Here is a 25,712-nt window from a genome sequence, read left to right on the forward strand (position 1 = left end):
CTGGCATCCGCACTATTTCCTATATTTCGTTTTTTCCATACTTTGATTTTCATCCTAGACTTATATCTTTACGCTGCTGGCAGCTTTGCGAATAATCTTTTTCATCCCTTTGCGAACATAGTTATCATAGAATTATATACTCTTCCCTCGTCTGATTCATTGCGGAAATATCTTTATATACATTCACAGCTTCACACTCTTTACCACCACCAAAACCATCACGCAAATCAGTCGTAACTAGCCACTGTACGGCAACAAAACCAAAACATATTAAACGTATCACTCATCTCATCTCATCTCATCTCATCACCTCACAAACCTCAAACCCCATACAAGATAGAAGATACACCACAACGCAATCATGTCAACCATAACCCGTCTCAGCAAAACCAATCCTGAGCTCGCCGCCAAAATATCCCAAATGGCTCTTCCCCTCGCCCCACTGGTGCGTCTCACAACAGGACAAATCCATCCCTCGTTTCCCAAGAAACTTCTGAATTTCTGGCTTCTCACATCCACGGAATTAGACGAGCTCGCGCATTTTTATCATCAGCGCACTCCGTGTCAGTGGACGATGCATTATCCGTGTCCGGTGTATTGGGACGTGAATGCGGACTTGGAGACCAAGAGGAGGAGGCTGGGAAGATTTATTGGGTTGAGAGGGTGTGAAAGTCCGGTTGAGAGTGTCGAGGAAATTGAGAGGAGAGTTAGACAGGAGAGGGTTCGAAGGGCCGAAGAGGAGATGTTTAGGAATAAGAATCAGTGGTATTAGATTTGGGTGCTGATGGACGACTAGATACGTTTTGTTTGATGCCTTGGGCATTTGCATTCGAAGATTAATATAATTATATTCTAACTGCATTCTTAATCATTTCTCATATCCTGCCACCTAGTGATCCCAAGTTTACAAACCCTTCCATGCTAATTTCGTCAAGTGATCCGTCTTTTTTCTACTCTGCTTGATCATGCCCAACAATTTCAAATCTGCAAGTCCTCTATAAAATAACATCAAAGCCTGTCTTTCGCTATCATCACCCTCGTCATATTCCGGTCCCAGGTTAGCAATAAAAGCAGTCCAGAGATCGAAAATATTAATCAAGTTACCTGCTTCTAAGAATAGTTTGTACAAAATGGCAGTAGGCGGATGAGACATTAGTGCTCCCTCTTTCGTGGGGTCGCAACATGCACAAGAAAGATAGTCGTGCGGTGAGGAGAGGGCCCGTTCGATTGTAAACCGGGGTTTAGGTGTAAAGGCATCTAGATAGGGCAATCTGAGATCGTAGAGCCAAATTTCGGAAACGAATTGATCTTGTAATTTGTCCACATCTACGAAATTCTGTATGGCTTGAATTAAGTGGTCAACAAGCGCTGTGAACTCTTTGTCTTGCTTTGTGAGTACTGATCTATCCTGGCTAATTTGGACCTTCTGTGAAATGATTGTAGTGCGGAGTGCTTTGTTGTAACTGCTGCGGATAGACTTTCCTGTATCCGAGCCTGCGAGTGATGAAGCGTCTTCCCTGATACTCGCAATTTCTGAATAGAATTCCGATTCTATTTCCGACCATGATTCAAGATCCAGCTCAGTGCTTCCACCCTCTACGGTTTCTTTGAGTGAGGTAATGATCCCTAGAAAATCATCGAGACTGGCGCGTTTGATTGAATCCACAATCGAACGCACAATTTCAGAGTTCCTTAATGAACCAGTCGATGCTTTAATATAGAGATCGATCTTCTCTGGTATTTCGACTGCCAAAGTAACTAGAATATGCATGATTCGGAGAATCTTCTGCACCGCATGATCTTTGCCTTGGATAGAACTTTCTACCTCTTGCAGAAGGAGCTCATCATCGTTAATCAACCCCATGGCACGCTCCAATTCGCCTTGATCAACAAGACGTTCAGTATATTTCTGGAATGATGGAAGCATTCTAATAGCTTCAAAATGCTCGGTTTGCAAAAGGGGCCCCAATTCAAGTTCGTCTGTGAGGCCCAGAAATATGCTCAAAGGGTTGGCATAGAAATGACACATGTACGCATACTAACCATGTTAGTGAACAATTGTCTAAAATTCAAGAGAAGAAATACCTTTAAAGCTCCAACAAAAGCTTGTACACTCTGAACATGATCATTTTGACGTTCCATAAGACTCGATAGAATGCCTGGTCCCAGTCTTATTGGAGCATCTGATCCAGCGATAACTTTCAAGAATATGTTTTCAAGGATGGAGCTTGTTTGTTCTACATCGAATTGTGCTCCATGTAAAGATCGAGCAGCGACACGAGAAAGTCGTTCTTGGAATAACTCGACGGATGTAGCAATTCCAAACAACAGAAGAAATGGGATGCGATCTAGCCAGGAGCTGAGGGCTCAAGTATTAAAAAGTAGACAGAAGAAGGAACAGATATATTAACTTACCTAAACAAGGATATTGCGTCTCCAAGCAGACCAGAGTCAAATGCTTCACTGTCCTGAAATGATACGATCACTTTATCACACCCGTGGGCTTTGACATAACCATGAATGATTTCCAAATCATAGTTCAGAAGTTTACGACCCTGGAGGATCAGCAAGAATATACCAGGTGAATGTTTGGAAATATTTGACTCACATCTTGCTCAAGGAAATTGTCATTCTCGTCTTCGCCATTTGACTTTTGATGAGTAACATCTCTTATAAGCTTTTTGAGTAGTACCTTCAAATTTGACGACTCTCCGGATCTAAGAGTGACAACAGGACCATTAAACTCGTTGGAAAGTCTTGTTGAAAGCTGTTCAAAAAGCAAGCCTTGAGATGCGATATTTGGCCCAGTTACAATAAACCCTGCTGGGACTTTGCCTATGCTCCTTTGAGTGTCTATCAGACTCCATCTCACTCATTATACCAAATTATGCATACCTTTCATTCTCTACAAAAGATGTGACCTCTGACAAAGTGCCCTCATTTGCTTCATTCAGGATTGACTATCATGGTATTAGCCAGCTATAATGTTGAGATCCTATAGCTTAGGATATATACCTGAATTTTTGTTTCTGTTTCCGGCCAATGCTTATTAAATAAATTTAAACGTAGATTTGAAAGTTCATGAGACTCCTTCTCATTGAATAATGGTGCAAGTTTGAAAGGCCCTGCGCCGTCATTGATCTCAGGAGCTTTTGTTGCCGCCTTTCCTACCTTCCTACGCTTCTTAGGTCGTTGGAGTAGATCTTCTGAAGGTACGGAAGTAGGAGTAAATACATAGGCCGCCTATTGGAGTTTAGTTCGGTACAGAGTAAAATTCAAATACAACTTACCTGGTGCTCTGTTCCATCAAATCCAGCAAGACTATTAGTATCCCCGTTTATAGACATTTTTAATTGATATCAATCGATTGAGAAAGAAAGGGGTACGCGTGAGATTTTGACGTGGTCGTGATTTGTTGTCGCGAATGGGAAGCGAAGTCATGCTGCGCATTGCGCATCATAGCTTATCAAAAAAAAGTTTCCCGCACCTCAACTTTTTTTATTGGACCCATCAACATCAATACTTATGCCGCCGCCACCCACCAATTTCACTTCTAGTATTCGTGGTTTCGTATGCAAGTCATGCCGAATAAAACTACAGACCTCCCCGCGAGCACCATGGCTTTCAAGAAATTTTACGGCACAAAAAACCCCGCTGAGGTCGATAGATAGAGGGGGGAAAGTGCCACCGCTTGCCTCGAAGACGGAAACGCAACAAGTCGAGCAGACTGATGAACCCTTTTACAAATACTATGACGAGACTCCGGATGGTGTTCGAACAGAAGCGCAGGCTGATCCTGAAGAGGAGGAATTGCTGGAAGGTCTTCAAGAGGCAGTTCGAGAAATAAAAGAAGATATTGGGGAAGTTTCGGCGGAAGAACTTGAGGAGGTTAACGAAGATGAAGAACCAAGCCTTCATATGGAGGAATGGGAAGATGCAATGGATGCAAAGATAGAACGCCTGCAAGCCGAGGTGGATAGACTAGAAGGCATTACCAACAAGCCAGGCCCTATGTCAGAAGAAGACCGGCAAAAGATACGGAACTACTTCTTAAAGTCTGTCGAGGAAGGCAAGTCTCAATGTACTGATTCATAGTACTTCTGCTAATTGTCGTAGATGAAGCTGAGACTTCCACAGAGCTATCTCCACCTCCGACTTCCTCCACAACACAACAGTTTCTCGCCCCAGAAACAAAGTCAAATTCCATCACCAATCCGAGATTGAATTCAAATTCTATCTTAATTCCAGAAAAACCATACCCTCTCTCAGCCCGACGTCATTTAAAAGATTTGAATAGCACATTGCAGAAAATTGATCATCATTATGGTCGTAGCAATTTTCAAATGAATGAAAACCTGATGCTTAAGTTATGGAAGCACTACATGTTATGCCGAAAAGCTATATTGTCAGATCCTGGTGAAGTTTCTCCAGAAACGTGGAAACTTCTTTGGGGTTATATTTCATTGCCAGACCCGACAAATTTGGACCGCATGGCGCATGTGAGACGACTCGGGTTAGATATGCAGAAAGCGGGCTTACACCTCGGAGGACCTACATTACTGTTATACATCGAAGCTGTCTTTGTCGAAGGAGATCCAAGGACCGCAATTGATCTATGGAAATCCGCTTGGCAGACTTTTTCTCAAGATGAAAGTCTTTTAGACCAATATTTGGAGCTTGGTACTCGGATGTTTGCCGAGAATGGCAACATTGATGAAGCCAGAAAGGCAGCATCAACTGTCATACAAAGATCAAACAATCCCCTCAGCTCCCGTATTCTTATTCACACAATACAAGGCTGCTTGGCCTCAACGATCAAAAACCGTACGCTCGAAGCTTGGAATATCTACCTTGACTTTCGGAAACACATGAAATCGAGTATGGAGATGGAGGATTATGATGTAATCAGCGGACTTTTTATGCGAGCTGGTAAACATCATGAAGCATTAGCAGTCTTTAAAGATATGATGCTCTCGAAAGATCCCACTGCTTTGCGGTATGACTCATTGACAACACGAGATTATGAAGAATTTCCATCCATGCTGAACAATAAGTATTTCTTTGGAAAATGGATGAAGAAACTGATTGGCAGTGGCGACCTTGACGAAGCCAGCAGAGTACTTGATTTAATGCGAGATTTCAGGATCTGCCCGGATGCCAAATTCACAAATGGGCTTATGGGTGCCTGGTTCCGTACGGGTAAATCAAAGAACCGAAAACTGGCTGAGGAAATGGGCTGGTCTATGATTGCAGCAAGACTTGATTTCGTTAAGGCTCGAGATCAAGGGGTTAAGGTGTTGCTACCCCCATTGACGGCTGTGAAGGGGACAAACAAGCGAGAGTACAAACTTGCCAGCTTCAACCTCCACCCCCCTGCAACAATCGAAACATTTGCAATTCTTATGGACCAATATGTGAAAGAGCAGAAACATGAACACCTTTTGGACCTTTACACAACATTAGGAAAAGCAAAAATTCCAGCAAATACCTACTTTATGAACACAGCAATCAAAGCTGAATCTAAATCCTCTTTGGACACGAAAGAGATGTACTATACCTTCGTCAGTGACGGATTGAAGCCTAACATTGAGACATTTTTGCAATTGTGGCATAGTCTAAAGCAAAGGAATATGCAAAGACATAGAACTCACAAATTTTTTACCCCCGCAGAACTGTTCGCAGAAATGATGAGATGGCGACATGAGTTGAAGGCAGAGCTTGGAAAAGATGATCTACCGAAGGACCTTTATAACTCAATCATATTGAACTTTGGCTTGGTGGACGACCAACCAGGAACTGCAGTGGCCTTGCGTGCTATGCAAAAGTATTTTGGAACATATCCTACGGATGATACCGCACGCAACATTGTTTTACAAATAACAGCAATTGGCGCTACGACTGGACCTGCACTAAGACGTCTCAATATTAATAAGGGTACAAAGGAGAGAATGCGACAAGTCACGAAAGTTCTAGCAATGCTCCAATCGCAAAGAATTGAGGCTTTAGCGGAGCTAGGAATAGTTTATGATGACTTGCGAGAGCAAGCAAAATCAGAGGAGGCATTAACGTTATTGTCAGACCTTCTGCGTATCGTTGCACTACAGGTGAACGGTGGTCAAGAAGGACGTATGGATATCGTCAAATCATCCCAAACGGCGGCGAAGATGATGGGTGTTCCTGATTGTGTTCCTTGGATGGTGTACAATACAGCAGATGAGGAATTGTTGGATGTGTAAAGTAGTATAGACATTCCCAATACTTGTAGAATAGCATACAAATACCCAATGACTTAATTTGTAGAAGCCAATCACTTGGTTGCTTTGCTCTATCTCCCTTGGTGAATGGAAATACTAGGTGTGTGGAGATGATCATTGGTGGGTGAATTGCTTTAATGTTTCTCTCCATAAATGCCGGAGAATGAATGATATAGAACACCTAATAATAATTAATATCATATAAGGGCAATCTACAAAGGATACATCGTCTGAACTATCCACGACAGCCTCCTCATTAGTGAATTTTAAGGAACCCTGAGGGTTAGCACTTGAGCTATACCTCGGCATTCATTTCATTAGTCAATTGCGAGATTTTGCCCAAGGCGGTGACGTAAATTTTGGTGTGTAAAATCGGTAGCCTCGAGACAACACCACAGCCTTTCCCCAAATCTTCCCAAACGCCCCTCACCGTCGCACCTCAATTGTTGCTTCCCAACCCCCGGGACATTTTTTTCCATAATCGCGCAAGCTCCCTCTTTCCAAATCTGCAATCAAATTTATCAATTTCCCAAAAGCCCCATAGTTGGTTTTGCGGACAGACGTGCAACAAAACTTTTTTTGAGAGCTGAGGAGGGTATTCGATTGATGTTTTTCTACGAAACATAACAATCATATTTATTCATCCATCATGACAGAAGAGGATTTGAAAGCCGCAGAAGCTTCAAATGAAGCTGCGCCAGAAGAAGACGAGGAGGATGATTACATGAACATGATAATTTCCGAGCCCGTCCAACCGCGAGAGAAGGAAACATACACCCAACGACGACAGCGCATACAGCGAGAATCGGAAGCGCGATCGCGCACGAAGTCGAAGGTGGAGATAGCGGCGGAGGAAAATGCTGCGAGGGAAGACGCGTTGTCGAAATCGATGTTGGAGGCGCCGGGGAATGCGAATAGTAAGGGGTTGAAGATGATGGCGAAGATGGGGTTTAAGCCGGGGGTTGCGCTGGGGGCGAAGGATAATGTTGGGGCGAGGTTGGAACCGGTGGGAGTCACGATTAAAGAAGGGAAGGGAGGAATCGGGTTGGATGAAGAAAAGAAGAGGAAGTTTAGGGAGGAGGTGGAACGGGAGGGGAAGAGGGTTAAGGCTGAGGAGGGGGAGTATAGGGAGAGGGTTAGGAAAGAGAGGGAGGATGCGAGATTGGAAGGGATGGTAGGCGCAGCGATGAGGGTTGCGGAGAGGATGCACGGGGAAAGAGAGGAAGAGGAAATGGAGAACACAATTGACAAGGCGAGCGAGGGATCTGGGGAAACTAAAGACGAACTTAAACGCAAAATATCGACCAAACCGTTGAAGCAGATCAACATTTTATGGAGAGGATTAGTTCGGAAGCGCGAAGAAAAGGAAAGGGATAGAAGGATGAGATATGATCTCCAACAAAGTTTATCACGTTTACCGACCTACGATGATGCGGACGAAGACAAGGATGACAAGAGAGCACTCGGAAAGGACAGGATCCAGCATACTCTTGTAGAGGATTTGGAAGAAGAGGACCCTGAGCTTGATGCTTTCAATCTACTGGAACCGGCTGAGAGACTGCAAAAGATCGTTGAACATTTAAGGTCGCAGTACAATTATTGCTTCTTCTGCAAATACACATATCCCGACGATTCAATGGATGGCTGTCCAGGTTTAACGGAGGAAGATCATGATTAGCGATCATTAATTTACATCATGAAGTTTTTCTTTGTAGTATGATACCCATGATCAATTCGTTCTGATCATTAATTCGAAGCCATTATACCTTGAATCCCTGCACAGTGCTTATGATGAGAGGAATTCATGGGTATCAATTGTCTTTTAACTGTGCAACCATTTATTTTTATAGACCTATCTAATCCCTTATGACTTGTCCAGTCTGACAGCTGGATTTCTCTCGATGAAATTCAAATCAACCTTGTGACCTAACAATTCTCTAATATTGTTCACCTAAAAGACAGATTAGATTGATTTTATGATCCAAGAGTGTGGGAGAAATCTTACCTTATATTTAATCATAGTTGGACGCTCCAAACTCAATCCCCAACCAAAGACCTTCATATCTTTTGGTAAGCCCATTGCCTCCAACATTTCTGGCCTGAACATTCCACTGTTTCCAATTTCAACCAGTTTGCCGAGACCCTTGTGGTAACTGAAAATCTCCATACTTGGCTCGGTGTAAGGATTATAAGCTGGCTTGAAACGCAAATCTTCCAGGCCCATCTTGTTGAAGAAGACCTCCATGAATTCCATAAGACCTCCCAGGGACAATCCATAATCTGCAATAACACCTTCAACTTGGTGGAACTCAGCAAGATGGGTAGCATCAACAGTCTCATTACGGAACACACGATCAATGGAGAAGTATCTTGCTGGCGGTGGTCGTCCATCCGGTCCCTTTTGTTGGGCTAATTTGTGTAGCATTGCTGTCGAGGTCGCAGTCGTATGTGTTCTAAGAACTAGTCGTAAAGATTCATCTGCAGCCCAAGGATATCTATAACCGATTGATCCATATTTTCCTTCCTGGTGAACTTCTTGTACGTTCTTCCACAATGCCCCATAGTCAGCTTTATCCTCCCCATCCACTGCACGTGGTTTGTCTGCAGTTTTAGGATCCGATATATAGAAAGTGTCTTGTAAATCTCTCGCAGGATGTTGTTGTGGAACAAAGAGAGCGTCGAAGTTCCAGAAGCCGGTTTCGACGAAGTTATTGGTAGGCATTTCCTCAAAACCCATTTCGAAGAAGATTTGGCGGAATTCATGTCGTACTTTATTTAGAGGATGTAATGCACCAGAGTTCTGGTCTGCTCCAAGAGATTTGAAATTATATGGTTTGAAAGCGGCGGTTTTCCAGGCACCCCTAAATATGTGAGTACTTTTTATAACTCAAAGTGTCGCTGAAACCTACGATGCAAGCATGTCTGCTGTCAAATCTGTCTCTTCCTTAACCATTTCCAAGGCGAATTTGGGTCCTTTGGAGATCTTATAACTCGTAACCTTCTGCATCTTTACCAGCTTACGTTTCTTGAGCTCGGTGATAACTTTTGGATCTGGATGCGCACGAGTCTTTTGGATAATTTGGAGCTGTTCTCGAGTTGTGTCCTGGATAGAATCGGTCTGCAAGATTAGAACTAACTCTGTAGAATTGGAGTAAAACAACTCACTGAAGCTACCAGCTTTCCATCTTTACCTTTCGCGATCCATTTCGACTTGAATGCTTTACCTTGACCAACCTTGACAACGTTCTTGTCTCCCACAGCAGCTTCTAATTCAGAAACCGTGAGTCCATCCATTGCCTTTTGCAGAGCCTCAAAGACTCGTGCCTCATGACTACCATTGTTGGCAATTTCTTCAGCTTCTGCTTCCAGTATAACTTCTTCGCGATCAATTGTTTCGTATGTGATCATAGACCTTGAACCAAGTCTGTCCAAAGCACCTTTGATGTCGGTGGACTTTTGAGAAGGAAATGCTTCCGAGGAAAGAATATTGTCATTTTTGGAGAGAGCTTGAAGAATCTCGGACGGTAAATCGGACGCCATTTTTGGAAGAATTACAGATTTGTTGTTACAATAGTATAAATGTTCGAGGTGACTCAATCTCAATAATTTTGAAGGTTCAGGTGTGGTGATGCCTTAAAAAGAATTAAGGCATTAGGAGGGGTTTTTATCCGACCCCTCACTCCCTCAGTCCCTCTCTCTTCACTCACTCGCACATGTTTCTTCGAGCTGAGGTATTGTATCGTAGAGAGAGATCTATTCATGGTCGTATGTTGAAATGAATTGGTTTCTGAGAATCTACTGATTTTCAACGTCCCAGTTCATATACCTACATGTATATACATCTCTCTACCTACCTACCTGCCTACGTTCACCAGTCAGTCAAACCATTGATTCACGTGAGTTAGTTGCTTTTCATTTGTGCATTTGACTACTCGTATTGTTCAGTTGCTTTTCAATATCAAAATCGTCCCACTGTCAAACTAAAAAGAAATCCTATATTAAATTAAATTGTCCCTGTTTTGATTTTATATCTTCAAAAGCAAGCATCCTTATCGGCCAATTTACTAAAGGCAAGTTTCTTTTTCAAAAACATCAAGACTTTGAAATGAATTGTTTTCAATTGATGAAAAGTACGACATTGTAGCGCTTTTGACTTTTTGGCATCTTTATCTTTATCTTTACTCGTAGCATTTTGGTGGATTTATTTGTTGTCCGGCTTCTTCCGGGTCAAGGAGACAAGGAGATATGCCCAACCTGCCAGGGCACTCCGACGCTTGCATTGGTACTATTTTTGTCCCAGCAGATTCGAGAATGAAACGAATATACCCAAGATTGGTGTGGGGGAATCCAATGTTACCAAAAATGTTTCTTCATCACATCACATCACCGCATCTCGTATCGGTAAAGAGGTCCCAGCGGTATTTATGGTATACTTTGTGAGTACAGTACAACCATGTACAAGGATCTCGCCCCTCCTCGCATTGCCAAACGCCAACAGCTGTAAGGTTTGGTCCATTTATATATATCCCGTCTACTACTTGGATGTATGCGGATTTCTTTACTTGTTTGCCTTTAGCTATTCCATAATACCAATTGCCGTTCCTTGACTCCGAGCCAAGTATTGAGAGACAATAGCCACAAGTGTCACTAATGGCCACGAGATCTCTACTACATTGCTACTTTAACAGAACCTATATTTTACCCATCTCCTGGCACCAAGATGTGTTTAGGAATGACTTGCTGCACCAATAACGCACCATCTCCAACTGGTTCTCCTACGTCCTTCCACTTGTTCGCAAAGTTACCCACTGAACTTCGTCTCCAAATCTGGAACTACGCCATCTTACTCACCTCGCCCTATATTGGGCTATCATGGTCCCCATCAGAAAATCGATTCATTTCTGATCGGAAGCCTCCTCCTATACTTCATACCTCAAGCGAGTCTCGTTCAATATCACTTGCTTATTGGACTTTCTCGTCTCCCATCTTCTCTCACACCTGCATCAATTATCATCAAGACTTCTTGTGCTTCAACTGGCCATCAATGGGAAGCATCCCAGGTCGACTGGGTGGAAAAATCACGGATGAAGAATGCAGGAGGATAAAAAAGATTCTCATACACGAGCATTACCTGATTCCGCACGTGTTTGATAATCTACGAGAATTCAAGAGGTTCGAAGGATTGGAAGAGCTGGCCATTGCTTGCCATCATGATGATATAGTTGGCATGAGGAGGTACGGATATATGTTTGCGCAAATGTGTTTTGACAAGGTAGACGAAGTTGAACATGGCTGGCCGACACATTGGCCAAAACTAGTTTGTTCAGCAAAAGCCATGGGGCAGTGTTCTAAACATTGGTGGTTCGATAGATGGAATGACAGGGCGATGTCCAGATCAGATCGAAATTGGCAAGATCAAATGGCGATGCTTGTTAGGGTAACAGCTAGGAATGATATCGATCCCGAAGTTTTTCACTACAATTCGCAATTCCTACGTCTCGTCTTGGGAACATAGGAAAAGGATTGCGTTGTCCAATTTTCTGTGGCTGGAGGGAATTGACATTGCACTGCAGCACAGAAATCAAAATATGAATATAATTTATACAACTATCGTCTTGCACTGATTATCAATGATCACCAGTATGTAAAGAATAGAATGAATGAATGGGTACGGTGCAACTCATCTCTTCTGAACGATTGAAAGAGTTTGAAAGGTTTATTAGATCTTACCAGAACATTGCAGCCTGGCGAATCCATTACAATTCCGCTTATGTAAGTAAAACTAAACAACCACTGGTGAACCCTGCAATGTCCAATCCGTTCTGTCGCCTATTCCATCCTGTTGCGCATCAACAGCTTCAAAAGCTTTTGATAATCGGACCAGTGAATTATCAGAGCTGCAAGTCTTACTTGCCCTCTATTTTACACGTTCAAAAAGATGTGAACTTCCAAACCTCCGACCATCCACACAAGTCATCTCAAATCATCAATGACTCCTGAAAGCAATGAACAATGATTTCACATCAGTATCGGGCCCATCGGCAACCCCTCCCAATGGCAGAAGTGGGCCATCGAGCCGGCGACGTCGACATCGCTCCAGCACTCCTGCTCAAAAAAGAGCTTACGAACAAATGAGAAGGAAGTATCAGTTAGCAAGCTCGTTGATGGCAAACCTCGACTTTGCGATTTACTGCCAGTTATGCGTGTTATATTACATGGAGTATGTAGCTCTCTCCAGTCTTCTTGATTTGCTTAAGCTAACACATTCAAAGCTGCTCATTCTTCCAACTCTTCATACGTGCCCTCACTCAGTTCGTTATTCTTACGCCAAAGCCAAAGAATGTTAGACAGCCGCCTCAAAGTTCCTCATGGGTCATAATGCTGTTGGGCACGAATATTCTTTGTATATTTTTACACCTTTTCCTTGCGCCATCGAGATCTACGGAGGAGATGAGAGGATATCTTCATGGAGGAATCATAATCGATCTTATTGGTCAAAAAGGACCTTCGTCGAAGCTGAAATTGGTAGTCTTGGATTTGCTTGTATTGATTTTACAAGCCATATTATTTACGGTGCATCTGGATAGAGAGAAGCTTGACAAGTTTCTAACGGCCTACGGAAATAAAACCACCGATGGGCAAACACCACTCCCCACACAAGATTATGATGCAGAGGAACGAGGCGTATTGAGGGATCCTGTTGCCGGGCTGGAGGACATTGAAATGCAGTCGCTGGGTCCCACAAGAGCTGCCGGTCGCTCACGAACTCCAGAATTCACTACAGAAGAAAATGAGCAAGATGAACGAGAACAGTTGCTAGCTGAGCCGGCGAATAGAGAATCGGATGATGGGCCATTGGATAATTTTTGGTCAGGGACAGCTGTTATAGGGGAATATAGTGTTTTGAATACCCTTCGCAGTCAGTTGGCACTTTCAGGGGCCGCTTCTGGGTCGTTACGAGCAAACTCTTTGTCTGCTAATGTCGCCGAGCTTACGGCAAGGAACCCGAGGCTTGATTTTATTGCTCGAAGATTTCAGCGCAGCTTGCAATAAACCACTAAAGATGCACAAAAGGAGGTTCCACATAATGTGTTAAGAAGTCAGTGTAACTTGCACATACTACCATATATGGTAAATATTTCTTATGAATATGGATAAACGGGTGATTATTGGCTTTATTATGCTACTGTACGCCTCTGCCAACATTTCCCACCCCCGTGCCCTTAACGCTCACTATGATATCCTCGCTTTCGTCTTCGTCTACATCTCGTAAACCCCAACTGCTTGCCCCAAACTTTTTTAGATCTCTTCCTAGTGTTATTAGGTCCTCTGAGGCTATTATTTCTCGTCCTAGTCTCAATCTGCCGATATCCTCTGAACCCATTGCCATCATTGTCAGTACTGTGGGTGCTCCAGCCTTCGTCACACACCCTCCCTGTGATATAATTTCTAGCAACTGATATGCACACTGCTTTCCGATATCTTCGGGTGCGACACCTCCTGCACTCGGGGAGACCACATCCGCCGTATATATTACACCCGCAGAACTGGTCTCCGCAATCAGTGCCAACCCGAAACCTACTCCTGTCCTCTTTTTCGCGCTTGGATTCGTTTTGTCCTTTGCTGATACTAGTGGCGCTTGATCGTACTGTGTCGCAACATGAATATCTCCCACCAATGGATTCAAAATTCCTCTAGCCTCGTGTATCATTCTCGCATTATGACTGTTGCTCACACCTGTCGCATATGCCACTCCTCTTATCCTCCTCACCCTTCCAGGACTCCTGTTCAAATGCAAAGTTTTAGGTAGCGCCTTGATCTGGCTCCCAAACCGTAACTCCACTACGCCTCCACCACCCTTTCCTCCCGCTCCCGGACAACTTCTCTGTAAAACCCTGATTTCTAATTTGCTGGCCATGATTCCGAATGGTTCGTAAAGTGGCAGAATGGCCGTTCTGACACTATCCACTGATATATCTCCTGCTTCCGTTGCGCTTGTGATAACTCCTTCTCCCTCAAACCTTACATTGACGGCCTTCTTTGCAAAAGGCGCAAGCATACACAAAGGTAGCAAGAAATAACTAACTCCCCGAGTATTATTCGCCGGCAAGTGGCATTTTATCACTCCATCCACATCTGCACCCAATCCATCAATTGATCCAGCTATGACACCTGGATTGTAGACCAGCGTTGTACCGGTGTAAGATATCTGTACAGACGATCCATTGCTGACGGATTCTAGGAGGCGCAAGAAGGATACTTCGTGAGGTGCAAGACCCGGATTGGTAGGTGAGGAGCTTCGGATCTGTGAGATATGAATTGGACGACCTGTTAAAGCAGAGAGGACGAGTCGGTGGCTTAGAGACTTGTGGGTTGTAAAGCGAAGAATTTCGGGGGTAGGGGCGGACATTGTATATTGTGTATGAGGTTTTTGTTAATTCAGATCGACAAAATTTATTTTTACGATAAATAATTCTGCCAGCAGTCACTCCTGATAAGGAGGCGGTGAGTTTCGCATTTCCCATACATCCTCCCCGTACATTTATTTACTACTTTATCTCGATTCGCTCATTCTTCATTTGGCGTGCCAGTTCATGGTTAGCAATGGTTCAAAAGCGTTCATTCAGGCTCTGACAATAATCACGACCTTTTTTGTGCCTTCATGATACAGAATATGAGATCAAACAGGAATTCGATGCATAACTTTACGATATCACATTCACACACGCGCAAGTCCTCTGTGATCTATAAGATTTGATCAGAGAACGGTCAAGTAATTTGAGAATTGCCATTCATGTTTTCATGTCTTATTTGTGATTTTGGGCCAATTTCCTAACGTAAATTGAAGAAAACCTTAATGTCAAAGAAGAAAAGTGAGCGTTCATCCGGGCCAACTTGAAAATCCGCAGTCAACTCCCCACGCATCCGCCATAACGTGCTTTTCAGAAAAGGAAATTTGTACAAGAGTGATTTGTGGCATTCTGAAAAGCCAGGGGTTAAAAGAAATAACAATCCGATAGCTCTTAATGTTACAATGGGAACCCGCGAAGCAAATGCAAAACTATCAACCTCAAATCAAGACGATGATGCCTGAAAAGACGACGACTGGAGACCTAAAGGGGACCAATTCTGCTCATTAACCGATCTTGATGTTGATCGCACATGCTGGCCGCAAATTGTTTGGCCTAAGCTGGTGTATTTTTCGCTTTCCTCAGAGGGGAAATAATTCATGCTTCTGATTCAACAGCTGGTGCTTCCGCTTCCTAATATTCTGTTAATACTTGTTGCCTCAATTGCTCTTGAAGGGGGCTTTACCTCTGGAGATTCTTCTGTGACAGGGGCGGGGTCTTCATTGCCGGCAGCCTCTTCTTTGGGTAGTGCGGTAAGTGGCGTATCAAGGGCAGGTGATTTCTCCTCCGTCTTTGACTCATCGGTTTGGGCGATGCCATTTGCTGCCACGCTGTCGGATTTCGGCTCATCTTTCTCCTTACTATCATCCCTGGTGCCGTTGGCAGGGGCCTCAGTGGTAGCTGGTGCAACCTGTTCGCTGGCGAGAAGTCTGTTCCATTTATCAAGTAAGCTCTGAGACCTTGATTTGAACTGAAATTCATCTTCTTTGGGAATGACAGGTAGCTTCAAAATGGCCTTGAGAACTTTGTTTATTTTGGTTGCTCTGATGATGCTAACCTCGAGATCGGCATAACCTTCGAGTTTGTTCACATACTCGGACATTTGTTGCATCTCATCTGCCTTGGGCTCTTGGTCTTTAGTCAGGAGACCTTTTTGAAGTTTGTGCCTTAGGAACAGAATCTCTTTCTAGAAGAATTGTTAGATACAATCACTAAGGTATTAAAGGAAGTCAACAAACCTCTTTTTTGACCCTTTTCTCCTCTGGGGTGAGTTCTGGTTCAGGAGGAGCGACAGGGGCGGCGTCTTTGGTCTTCGCAGCAGCCTTCTTTGTCTTGCTCTTATCCTTTGCGGACTTGGGTTCCTTTGCTTCTTTGGCAGGCTTTGGAGTAGATGTACCATTCGCAGCCTTTGGAGTATTGTTTAACTTAATACGAGGCTTCTTTGGGGCGGTATCAGGCTGCTGCTGGGTTGCTATGTTAGTCTTGATAATAGTAAAAATTCATACTTGAATGGTAACATACAATATCATCCTCGGGAACCTGTGAAGGGTTTTTGCGCTTCTTCTGAGTTGATTTTGGTGCTTCGACCTCCTCGTCATCAGGAATAGCACTGACATCCATCATCTCTGTGTCTTCATTGTTATCCAATTTAGGAGCAGCTTTCTTTGGCGTCTTTTCTTTCTTCTCTTTCTTTGCCTTCTTAGCTGCCTTTGCAGCCTCTTTGGCTTCCTCGTCCGCTCTCTTCTGCTCCATGAACTCTGTTAACACAGTTTTGAAATAATCCAAATCGTTTTTTTCGGCGGCAAGTTGATGCGCAGCATACAAATCTTTGCGCATATTATTGGGAACGTCCCCGACTGTATCTAGATCGAGATCAAGGAGATCGTAATTTGGTATCCAGCCACTAAATTGATCAGTAAAATTCATGTCAAGGAGTTTTGCTAGGCACTCACAATTCATTCGTAAAAAGATACATGACAGGGAAAGTTCTGTCTTTAGCCTTAGAACCGCCATCTTCGTAATCACTTCTGTATGTACCATCTGCTCTCATTGCTGTGACTGGGCGAGATTTGATGAGGGTGCTGGGAAGCATATCCTCGTCGCAGACAATTGCAGGCCACAAAGGATATCCCTTCAATCGCACATAAAAGTAATCGCCGGGTTTCGCGTCCGTATGCGTCAACTTCGCCTTGGATTGCTTTTTATTCAACTTTTTCTTGTGTTCTGGCACGCCAGACTTGCGTCGGCCCTTTGACTTGCTGGCTGAAGCTGGTGTGCTGGCGGTACCATCTGCTAACTCTGCAGACTCATCCGCTGCTTGAGCTCCATCATCTGATTGTTCTTCGCCCTTCAATTCTGCATCGTCGCCATCTGCGGGGGTAGACGCGGATGGCGCCTCCTGCACTGAGCGATCGGGAATTGTTTGTTCGTCCATTTTCTCTGATCTAGCTTCGGCGTTGCTACTCTTAACTAAACAAATAACATCAGCAAAAGAAAAGTGATGAGAATTGAGACAATAGAAAAGCAATTGTACCTTCTTCCGTCGCGCTCGTACCGGAAGTCGCGACTGGATCCTCGGAAACAGCTTCATCCTCAGCACCATTGCTACCGTTGGCGCCTTCCGACACATCGACTTGGGGCTCTACAACAGCATCTGGAGCTGAAGTGCCTGGGGACTGAGGGGGCACCACCTCATCTCGCGTGCTTGCCTCATCCGCCATTGTCGCGACACAGCTTCAAAAAAGTTCAATGATATATGTAAGGCGTATTGGTAGGATAGTTATCGACGCGTAAGGGATGTGTGAGATGATTAAGATAATCGCGGATAAATAATCTGATGGAGGTGATAACTTTTTGTTGCTGCTTGGGAAGAAGGAATTCTAGAAATCAAAATGTCGCTTGAAAAGAAGTTACGCCTGCGCGCTAGTGAGGCAATAGTCACGTGGTGGTGCGGTGGATTCTGTACACAATACACTCTCGACTACCCCCAGCCTCCCGGATATTAGTCGGAGAGGGTGACGCGAAAAGTGAGTTCCTGATAATAACAGTACAGTAACAAAGCTGTACTAACTTGTAATTGAATATGACATTCAATGTCAAGAGTGAAAAGGTATTGTTGAAGAGAAAGAGATGATAACAGAGAATTTTTTGACATGATAATAAACAAAAAAAAATTGAAAAAAAAAGTGATCAATAAGACATCATTGACAGAACCTTCTGTCGTGTCATGATCAACACACGAGTAAGAATCCGCCCACTGTTGGGCCACCTTCTGACGTAGCCAATCACTTTGCGAGCGGCGTCCGTGGCACAGGCAGCACAGTCACAAATATCGAACAAAACCCAATGAGGATGCGGAATCCAAGGCAACCCCCGAGCAAATCAATCAATCTCGAGATATGCTTTTGACCAACTAAACCTATCTATTATACAGCAATGCTTCGTCGAGACAAAGGGGGGAAAGTGGCTCATTCTTCATCTTCGTCTTCTTCGTCTTCATCTTCATCCATTCCTTCTGCTACCGAGACATGGAAACTGGGATCTTGATCGACACCCACATAACTGTCGCTCATGAGGAACAACTTTAGATCATGTTCTCCAGGTGTTGGTACCGTGTATTCCAGCCGAAGGTTCAACGCTTTCCCGATTGTAACCCGTTTGATCGCAAGTAAAGTTTTTGTACCTTCATCGCCCACGACCAACCACCAATTCTCCATTTTCTTTGCGGGGTAGAAGGGAGCATGTACGGACATGTCCACCTCTGCCGCATCATCATCTTCATCAACATCTCGCACAATCTTGATTTTAAGGTAAGCTGGTGATCCAGCCACAATCTCCTCCGGATCCTCCACTTCAAAGTCAAGCTCAATGTTAGGATATTTAGAATTCGTGAAATTGGCTGCCTGTGCCAATTGTGTTTGCGAGAGACCAAGTCTCTTGATGAGAGCTTCATAGTCTGGATTCTCGGAAGGGTCCATTGCGTCCATAAACTCGAAGATGTCCTTGATACTGTAGAGATGTTTGATTAGCGGAGGTACTTGATTAGTGTGAGAATTTAAAACATACCCAGATTCATTTGCAGCCTTGATGACCTCGGGCGTAAAGTGAGGAATCTGTTTCAAAGGACTATCGCGATCCCACATCCCTTGCACAACCATTTGTGACATTTCCATGGCGTTCATGGCGTTAATGTGACCGTCTGAGGATAAAACATCTACAGTAGCACTTAAGAGACCAAGAACTTTGGTTAAAATGATCTCTTGATCCTTAGCAAGATCAATCGGTAGCTGCATTCTGGAGAAATGAGCTTGAAGTAGGACAAATGCCATGAAGTGCGGTGAATCAAAGCTTGGCTGAGCCATCTTGACCGGAAGTCGATCATATACTCTACGAAGCAGATTGTCTTCGTGTCTTCTGATCTGTATGGTTTCGAACTCAGTTGCTGAAGTGACGATTTCCAAAATACCCTTGAGCTTGGTACGGCCAGTCAGTGAAAGCAAAAAGGTCTGCATGGTGACGTATGAGATGTTGTAATAGGCAGCAATCATTGCTGCGTTTAATGGAGTGACGGAGTCGTCCTCTTCATCCAAATCAATGATCTTGAACTCGGCCAGATCTTTCAGAGTGGTTTCTACAAGCTCCGAGAGGTGGGCACTAAGGCCTTCATGTGATGTATCTTTGAGACTATAGTAGCTGGGGTTTGCAAGCAATCTTCGATAGAAATACGTAAAAGTAGTCCAGTTAATGGCATCGCTAGCTGACTCGATCATTTTGGTACTGATCTCGGACACGAAAGCATCATGCAAATAAACCTGAAGATGACTCTCGATTGGAAGAGCTTCATTCAAAAACTTCTTGTAGTACTCTCTCTTAACAGCTGGTACCATTAAAACACCCCTACTAATTTTGTCTTCCAAAGGTCGTGTTGCTTTGCCGAACATTTGTAGGATCTCGCTAAGAGGATAGTCGACGTAGCGGTGCTCCCTGCCTTCATAGAACTGCGTACCCATCACAATGACTAGATGTGCTTTGCAGTCAAGTTCCCAGCAAACGTCACGAGATGCTACCATTACTTGTATTGCCCCATTATCATAAAGATGTTTCACAATACGTTTATCGCTTGTGCTAAGAGCCTCATGATAATAGCCTATGCCATGCGAGATAGATTCTGCGAGAGCTTCTTCTTGGATTCGTTCTAATAAGGGCTTCATCTCATCCACGTCGGCGTGCAGGAAACGATCTTCATCGTCGCTAGCTAGGCATGCCAGGAGTAAATCACGGGTTGTGGCACGGGCTTGCTTTCTACTAGGAACAAACACAAGAGCAGGCTTGTCTGGCGACATTTGATTTATGGCAAGGTAGGTTGGCTTTGCCATGGCAAGCATGAGAGAGGGGAAATGGGGAATAGTGAACGACTGAATATGAAGCTCGAGAGGAACTGAACGAACGTGAGGACTAAAGTTGTAGATGTTGTGCTTTTTCGCATCTATCCATTCTCCAATATCACGAGCATTGGCGAGCGAAACACTTAGCCCCACGATTCGCAATGGTAACTCGGTTTGTGATCGGATATAATGCATGCGAGAGACAATGATCTCATAAACAAAACCAGCCTGTCCACCAAGCATGTGCAGTTCATCTGCGATGAAAAGTTCAACATTCTGCACATTCTTTCGACGTTGCCATTGTCGCGATAGAACATCCCATTGAGAAGGCGTTGCGAGGATTAAATCGCCTCTCTCTAGAAGTTTGAGGTCGGCAGTGGTCTCTCCTGTGAGCTTCACAATTTCTTTGCCTCCCAGAAGTGTCGAAAAACGCTTTTGCCAATCTTGAAGCCGAAGATCAACAAGTTCTTGGAATGGCGCAATGTAGACAGCACGTCCTGCGTCACCCTTTTTCCAGTGATGGAGCAACGCAAACTCTGCGCAAACAGTCTTGCCGCTTCCGGTGGGGGCTCCAACAAATACATTATCATCAGTATCAAAAAGAGATTTAAATGTTTGTGTCTGAATCTTGTTGAAGCGATCCCAGTCTGGGTACAATGATTTGAATTCATCGACTTTTAGGGCTGCAACAGGCAAAGGCTGTAAATCCAATAATGGTGTATGAGGTGGAAATTTCTCGGGCAAGATGAGCTTCTGGAACGAGACTGCAAGCTTGGTTTCACAATTCATCCATCGGTCCGAGACGACAGTGATGAAATAATGTGGTGGCATGGGCTCTGTGATGGGGACTGTGAATTCAATAAGATGCTCGTTCATTTCAGCTTGAGCGAAATCTTTACGAAGGATAAATTGATCGTGGAAAAGAATATCCTCGCCGTCACAGTCTTCAGCAATGATCCAGAAACTTTCCGCAGCACCATGGATTTCGTCATCCCACTCAAACTTGGGTGTGATGGTCAACTCTACTCTCAGCATTGATCTCGTCATCGGTTGCACTTGTGCCTGAACTTCCAGTCGTGGAAATTTTGCAACAAGATTGCAGACAGTTCGGCCTGCTTTCGGAAGACCTAATAATTCGCCCATGCGTGGCGGATCAAGATCAAAGTAGTTGGCCCATGAAACGTCAATTCTCTCGGCTTTTTGTATGATGTCCCTAGGACATCCGGCAAATTGTCTGAGTGGTGACATGGTTGGCCACATGCGCTTTTCTGCCATTTTGCAAAGCTCCAAAGCTGTCCTAGCTACCGAGGACCACCCCTTCTTAAGAGTGATTTCGAAAATAGCACGCAAAATTCTTCCAGCTGACTGAGTGACGTAAACCAGATCTGCCATCAATGCTAGTCCATCCAATTTTAATCTCGAAACGTAAGCCTGCAAAAGTACATTTATCTTGGCATGAGGCTCCTCGACACTTTCTTTCACAGGGATTGGTACACGCCCTAGAAGTTTGGCTAGTTCTAACTTTTCTTCTTGACGAACTGGGATGTACTTGAATTCGTCACTCAACGCAAAGACGCGGAAAAGTTCTATTGGCGTGATCGATGGTTGGAGGTGGTGGTTATAAGTCAACATGGAGTTGTGTGTGATATAATAATGAGATGCAATTCTACCAAGTTCAGTCGCTTGTAGTTTACCTGTCTTCTTGTCGTATTTGATAAGGTTAGACTTCTCCAGCACTACAGCCGCAGAATGGATCAAATCAACTCGTTTTTGCTCCAAGGCGCTGTCATCTTCATAGTCGGCTCCTACGCTGTACAACCCTGGTGACCGCAGCATTCGCACGAATAGATAAGTGTATCCTAACCAGTCAACACCTTCATCGCGACTACGGACATTACCAAGAACAACCTCTGCGTTTAGATTGTCTACCAATCTGCTCACAAACTGACTCTCGATTGGCAGTTGTTGATTCAAAAGTGATAGATAATACTGCATCTCGTTCTGGGTGGTGATGATGATACCCTCTCCATATGTGTCATATTGGGGACGACCAGCACGCCCAAGCATTTGGAGTACATCTTGTGGACTCAATTCCACCCAACTACCTTTCTCCGGGGAGTAGACTTGAGTACCTTTGATGATGACAGTATGTGCTGGTAAATTAACACCCCATGCCAATGTAGCAGTACAGACAAGTACTTGAATTAAACCTTCATGGAAAAGTTCCTCAACAGATGTTCGATCTGGCCTGTTCATACCAGCGTGATGTATTCCGAAGCCGTAGGGTAACAAGTCCTTGAGCTCTCGGTCGCTGACCTCTTCGGCCTCAGAAGCGAGAGTCTCTCGAGTTCCCGACACATCACTCCGCAAAATTTGTCCAATTGTCTCCATTTCCAAGGCTTTGTCTCGAATATATCTAGCTGTTTTGGCGGTCTCCTTACGTGAGTGCACAAAAATAATCATCTGGTTTCGGTTTGTCCCTACATGCTCCAAAACCTTGGTATAAGTCACGTCATTCATAGTCTTCAGTTGTTTGATGGCCTTCTTTTCGGTTATTCCAACGAATTCCTGGCGAAGTGGACAAGGACGATACGATCCATCAAAATGGAACATGCCTTTGAGAGGATCAACGCGTAGAAAGCTTGCGACGTCACGGTAATTTGGCAATGTGGCGGAGAGACCTATCAGACGAACAGGATCACCAGTCTGCTCCATCTTTCTGATTGTCCGGCTCACAATACTTTCCAGAACAGGTCCACGGTCATCATGTAAAAGATGGATTTCATCGATAATAATGAGACGCACCAGATTGGTGTAACTCAAATCAGTAGCTTTTCGAGTGATGACATCCCATTTTTCAGGTGTTGTCACAATGATTTGGGTATCGGCAATTTGTTGTTTTGTGAGCTGACGATCTCCAGTCAATTCAGAAACCTGGATGCCATATGGCTTTAGTCTGGCACCAAAATTTCCTACTTGTTCCTGAACCAAAGCTTTAAGCGGCGCAATGTAAACAATTTTGAATGCGTCGAGGTTGATTTCTCCGGTCTCTGGATTGCGATTTTTGCCGATTTCTCGTAATATAGTCAACATACCAACATTGGTCTTGCCACTTCCAGTGGGCGCGCAGATAAGCATATTGCCATCGTCTTCGAAGGCTGTCGGAAAGCACTGAGATTGGATCTTGTTGAGCTTGACTGTGGACGAGAATGGAACTCGCGCCCATTCAGGCATCTCCGTAACTGGGATATCACGATCAGAAGGATCATTGCGCTTCTTGGGAGGCGGTACATGAATCTCTTCATATCCTTTGAAAGTACGCTTTGTAGATCCCTCTGGCAACTTGACCTTGGGGTTTGTCATCAAATGATTGCCTTGATCAAAGACAAGATTTTCAAGATTAATGAGCTTCCGCGGTTGCAGCCCACCAACTAAACCATCTCTGTCTTTTTGCTCGTTCTTGGTGCCGCCATTAATGTATTCAGCTGGAACGTCAATATCCATTTTCATTTCTAGTTTCCGTTTCTTCGATCCGTCTGCTGGCGCACCTCCGCGAAGCTCATCCAAGATCCATCGTAGTCCCTCGGATGCAATTTCACGCTCTACAACACCTCGAGCTTCAGCATCCTCAGCCCTAGCTAAACGAGTGAGCCAGACTACCTTATCCCGATTGGCGATCAATTTGTGTACGAGCTCATGATGCTCATAATCAAACAATTCAGCAAGGTCGTTTTCGATTTCCCTGAGAGGTTTCTCATCCCCGCCTTCTTCCGCGGGAGCTCCAGAAAGTGTGTGGAGTACTTCTTGTGTTTTGAGCTGTTGTACATGCGCATCTGTGTAAACTGAGCCAATTTGTCGTTGCAGCCAATATGCATCAATTTCGCGTGCGGGTATGAAGTCTTTTTTGTCTTTAGATGAGTCAGCGTTCTGTGTTGAACCAGAGTCCATAATTATTGCTTCCTCTTCGGGCAGTTCCTGGGATTCTTCATCTCTATCCACTCCAGCGCCACCAGCCTTAGCGACTTCCTCGTCACCAGGGCGGTCTTGAGCGTCATCCTCATCTTCAGACGACTCTTCTCGAATTTCATTAAGCACCTCATCACCCTCCTCGTCGGAATTATCGTCGAATACAACAGCTACTCCTTGGCGATCATCTATTTCAGCGCCGTTTTCGCCGCCGTTATCTCCATCTGCCATCTCTTCGTCTTCATCTTGCGCGTCATAATCCGTAATCTTTTTTCCCAAGTTTACAAGCTCGTTGAACTGTTTTGGATTCATGCTTGCGCCTAGCAGGTCATCGATCTCCTTCTTCTTGTCAAAATCTTTCATATCATCATCCTTCAAGTATTCCAGCACGGCGTCGGTGGCGCTTCGAACAACTTCGTGAGGAACATCTCCAAGATTATTAGCGACTGTAGTTAAGATGAGGTCGTAAGTTGCTCGCGTTGCCGAAGTCCTAGGTCTATATCGAATACCCTCGACCAAGGCATCTGCAGCTGATAGGATTCCAGTCCCTCGCAGTTGTGCTGGCTCTCCACGCTTGCGTTTGCGCTGTTCTCGTTCTAAGACATCTTCGCCCTCGCGGTAACCTCCTCTCTCAACATCTGGAAGGCCTGAAGCTTTCTTTTTCTGTTTTGGCGCGTCCTCTCGGGCATTTCTCGAACCCATATCCCGAATACTGATTTGCCCCGCCAGTGATTCTGGATCTCCTGTCACCTCATCATTACGGCGAGTAACGAACCGACGGTCCGCCTGGAGAACCAGATTGGACATCGCCGCATACTTGTACTGCGACACATCGCGCTGTTGGTCCGTCATTGTTTATGAGTCGTCAATTTTACGGTGTGAGAAAGGCTGAAGCCTATATGGCGGATATTGAGAAGAAATCGAAAGAAGATGGCTGGAAGAAAGGTTTCAAGTCATCTGAAGTATTCCCTCTAAAACATGGATTATGAAAGTTATCTCCAATATACTGATGAATCAAAGAAGGTATGCAAAGAAATTTAACAGACGCCACAATAGAGGGTATTTTGATATCAGTTTACTAGAAGAGGTCTTCCAGTTCCCAAAATTCGCAAAATTAAGGTTTAACGCGAGGCCACTAAATTTACTTTTGATAGGCGCTAGTGTGTCTGCCGCCGCCTCGTGCCTACCTAGGTAGGTATTTTTTTTAAGGGAAGATTAGCACACTTTCCAAAATATAGGTCCTAGTTATAAATAAAAATTCCAATGGATTCATAAATTAAAATTTGGTAATATCTTGAAAACTTACAAAATGAAATGAAATGTTATGTGAGATATCCTGTTGACAAGTTAACAGTTGAGACGACTATATATTAAATTGTTGTTGGTTCGATTTTATATGCCACGAACCAAGCGGAGCCATATGCCGCTACACGTCAACAAGACCATTCAATCATAAAGTAAAGTAAATACAACTTTGT

The 25,712-nt window shown here is 44.2% G+C and overlaps 10 protein-coding genes across 10 annotated transcripts; 5 read left to right on the forward strand and 5 right to left on the reverse strand.

Moving 5' to 3' along the window:
• Positions 1–361: 361 nt before the first annotated feature.
• On the forward strand, positions 362–772 carry EAE98_005749 (uncharacterized protein; the record flags this gene model as incomplete). The annotated part of the gene is made up of 1 exon (XM_038953371.1): positions 362–772. One exon carries the CDS (start codon positions 362–364, stop codon positions 770–772), a length of 411 nt encoding a protein of 136 aa, XP_038810472.1.
• Positions 773–904: 132 nt separating this feature from the next.
• EAE98_005750 (uncharacterized protein) lies at positions 905–3,347 on the reverse strand (the record flags this gene model as incomplete). Its single annotated transcript, XM_038953372.1, has 7 exons — positions 905–2,038; positions 2,086–2,359; positions 2,416–2,555; positions 2,609–2,843; positions 2,896–2,960; positions 3,016–3,243; positions 3,291–3,347. The coding sequence occupies 7 exons, from the start codon at positions 3,345–3,347 to the stop codon at positions 905–907; spliced, it is 2,133 nt and encodes a 710-aa protein (XP_038810473.1).
• Positions 3,348–3,525: 178 nt separating this feature from the next.
• Positions 3,526–6,236, forward strand: EAE98_005751 (uncharacterized protein; the record flags this gene model as incomplete). The annotated part of the gene is made up of 2 exons (XM_038953373.1): positions 3,526–4,081; positions 4,117–6,236. The coding sequence occupies 2 exons, from the start codon at positions 3,526–3,528 to the stop codon at positions 6,234–6,236; spliced, it is 2,676 nt and encodes an 891-aa protein (XP_038810474.1).
• Positions 6,237–6,903: 667 nt separating this feature from the next.
• On the forward strand, positions 6,904–7,932 carry EAE98_005752 (uncharacterized protein; the record flags this gene model as incomplete). The annotated part of the gene is made up of 1 exon (XM_038953374.1): positions 6,904–7,932. The coding sequence occupies one exon, from the start codon at positions 6,904–6,906 to the stop codon at positions 7,930–7,932; it is 1,029 nt and encodes a 342-aa protein (XP_038810475.1).
• A 114-nt stretch (positions 7,933–8,046) lies between these two features.
• Positions 8,047–10,059, reverse strand: EAE98_005753 (uncharacterized protein). Its single transcript, XM_038953375.1, has 4 exons — positions 9,420–10,059; positions 9,164–9,372; positions 8,260–9,115; positions 8,047–8,205 (listed from the first exon to the last, which is right to left on the reverse strand). Exons 1-4 carry the CDS (start codon positions 9,792–9,794, stop codon positions 8,119–8,121), a joined length of 1,527 nt encoding a protein of 508 aa, XP_038810476.1. The 5' UTR covers positions 9,795–10,059; the 3' UTR covers positions 8,047–8,118.
• Positions 10,060–10,974: 915 nt separating this feature from the next.
• On the forward strand, positions 10,975–11,769 carry EAE98_005754 (uncharacterized protein; the record flags this gene model as incomplete). The annotated part of the gene is made up of 1 exon (XM_038953376.1): positions 10,975–11,769. The coding sequence occupies one exon, from the start codon at positions 10,975–10,977 to the stop codon at positions 11,767–11,769; it is 795 nt and encodes a 264-aa protein (XP_038810477.1).
• Positions 11,770–12,104: 335 nt separating this feature from the next.
• EAE98_005755 (uncharacterized protein) lies at positions 12,105–13,434 on the forward strand. The gene is made up of 2 exons (XM_038953377.1): positions 12,105–12,474; positions 12,527–13,434. Exons 1-2 carry the CDS (start codon positions 12,260–12,262, stop codon positions 13,305–13,307), a joined length of 996 nt encoding a protein of 331 aa, XP_038810478.1. The 5' UTR covers positions 12,105–12,259; the 3' UTR covers positions 13,308–13,434.
• Positions 13,435–13,437: 3 nt separating this feature from the next.
• EAE98_005756 (uncharacterized protein) lies at positions 13,438–14,664 on the reverse strand (the record flags this gene model as incomplete). Its single annotated transcript, XM_038953378.1, has 1 exon — positions 13,438–14,664. One exon carries the CDS (start codon positions 14,662–14,664, stop codon positions 13,438–13,440), a length of 1,227 nt encoding a protein of 408 aa, XP_038810479.1.
• Positions 14,665–15,481: 817 nt separating this feature from the next.
• EAE98_005757 (uncharacterized protein) lies at positions 15,482–17,604 on the reverse strand (the record flags this gene model as incomplete). The annotated part of the gene is made up of 6 exons (XM_038953379.1): positions 15,482–15,517; positions 15,570–16,070; positions 16,123–16,347; positions 16,406–16,787; positions 16,837–17,353; positions 17,418–17,604. The coding sequence occupies 6 exons, from the start codon at positions 17,602–17,604 to the stop codon at positions 15,482–15,484; spliced, it is 1,848 nt and encodes a 615-aa protein (XP_038810480.1).
• A 747-nt stretch (positions 17,605–18,351) lies between these two features.
• EAE98_005758 (uncharacterized protein) lies at positions 18,352–25,290 on the reverse strand (the record flags this gene model as incomplete). The annotated part of the gene is made up of 2 exons (XM_038953380.1): positions 18,950–25,290; positions 18,352–18,892 (listed from the first exon to the last, which is right to left on the reverse strand). Exons 1-2 carry the CDS (start codon positions 25,084–25,086, stop codon positions 18,352–18,354), a joined length of 6,678 nt encoding a protein of 2,225 aa, XP_038810481.1. The 5' UTR covers positions 25,087–25,290.
• Positions 25,291–25,712: the final 422 nt, after the last annotated feature.

This window comes from Botrytis deweyae, assembly GCF_014898535.1.
Source record: "Botrytis deweyae strain B1 chromosome Unknown BDEW_011, whole genome shotgun sequence".
In the NCBI taxonomy this organism is placed as follows: Eukaryota; Fungi; Ascomycota; class Leotiomycetes; order Helotiales; family Sclerotiniaceae; genus Botrytis; species Botrytis deweyae.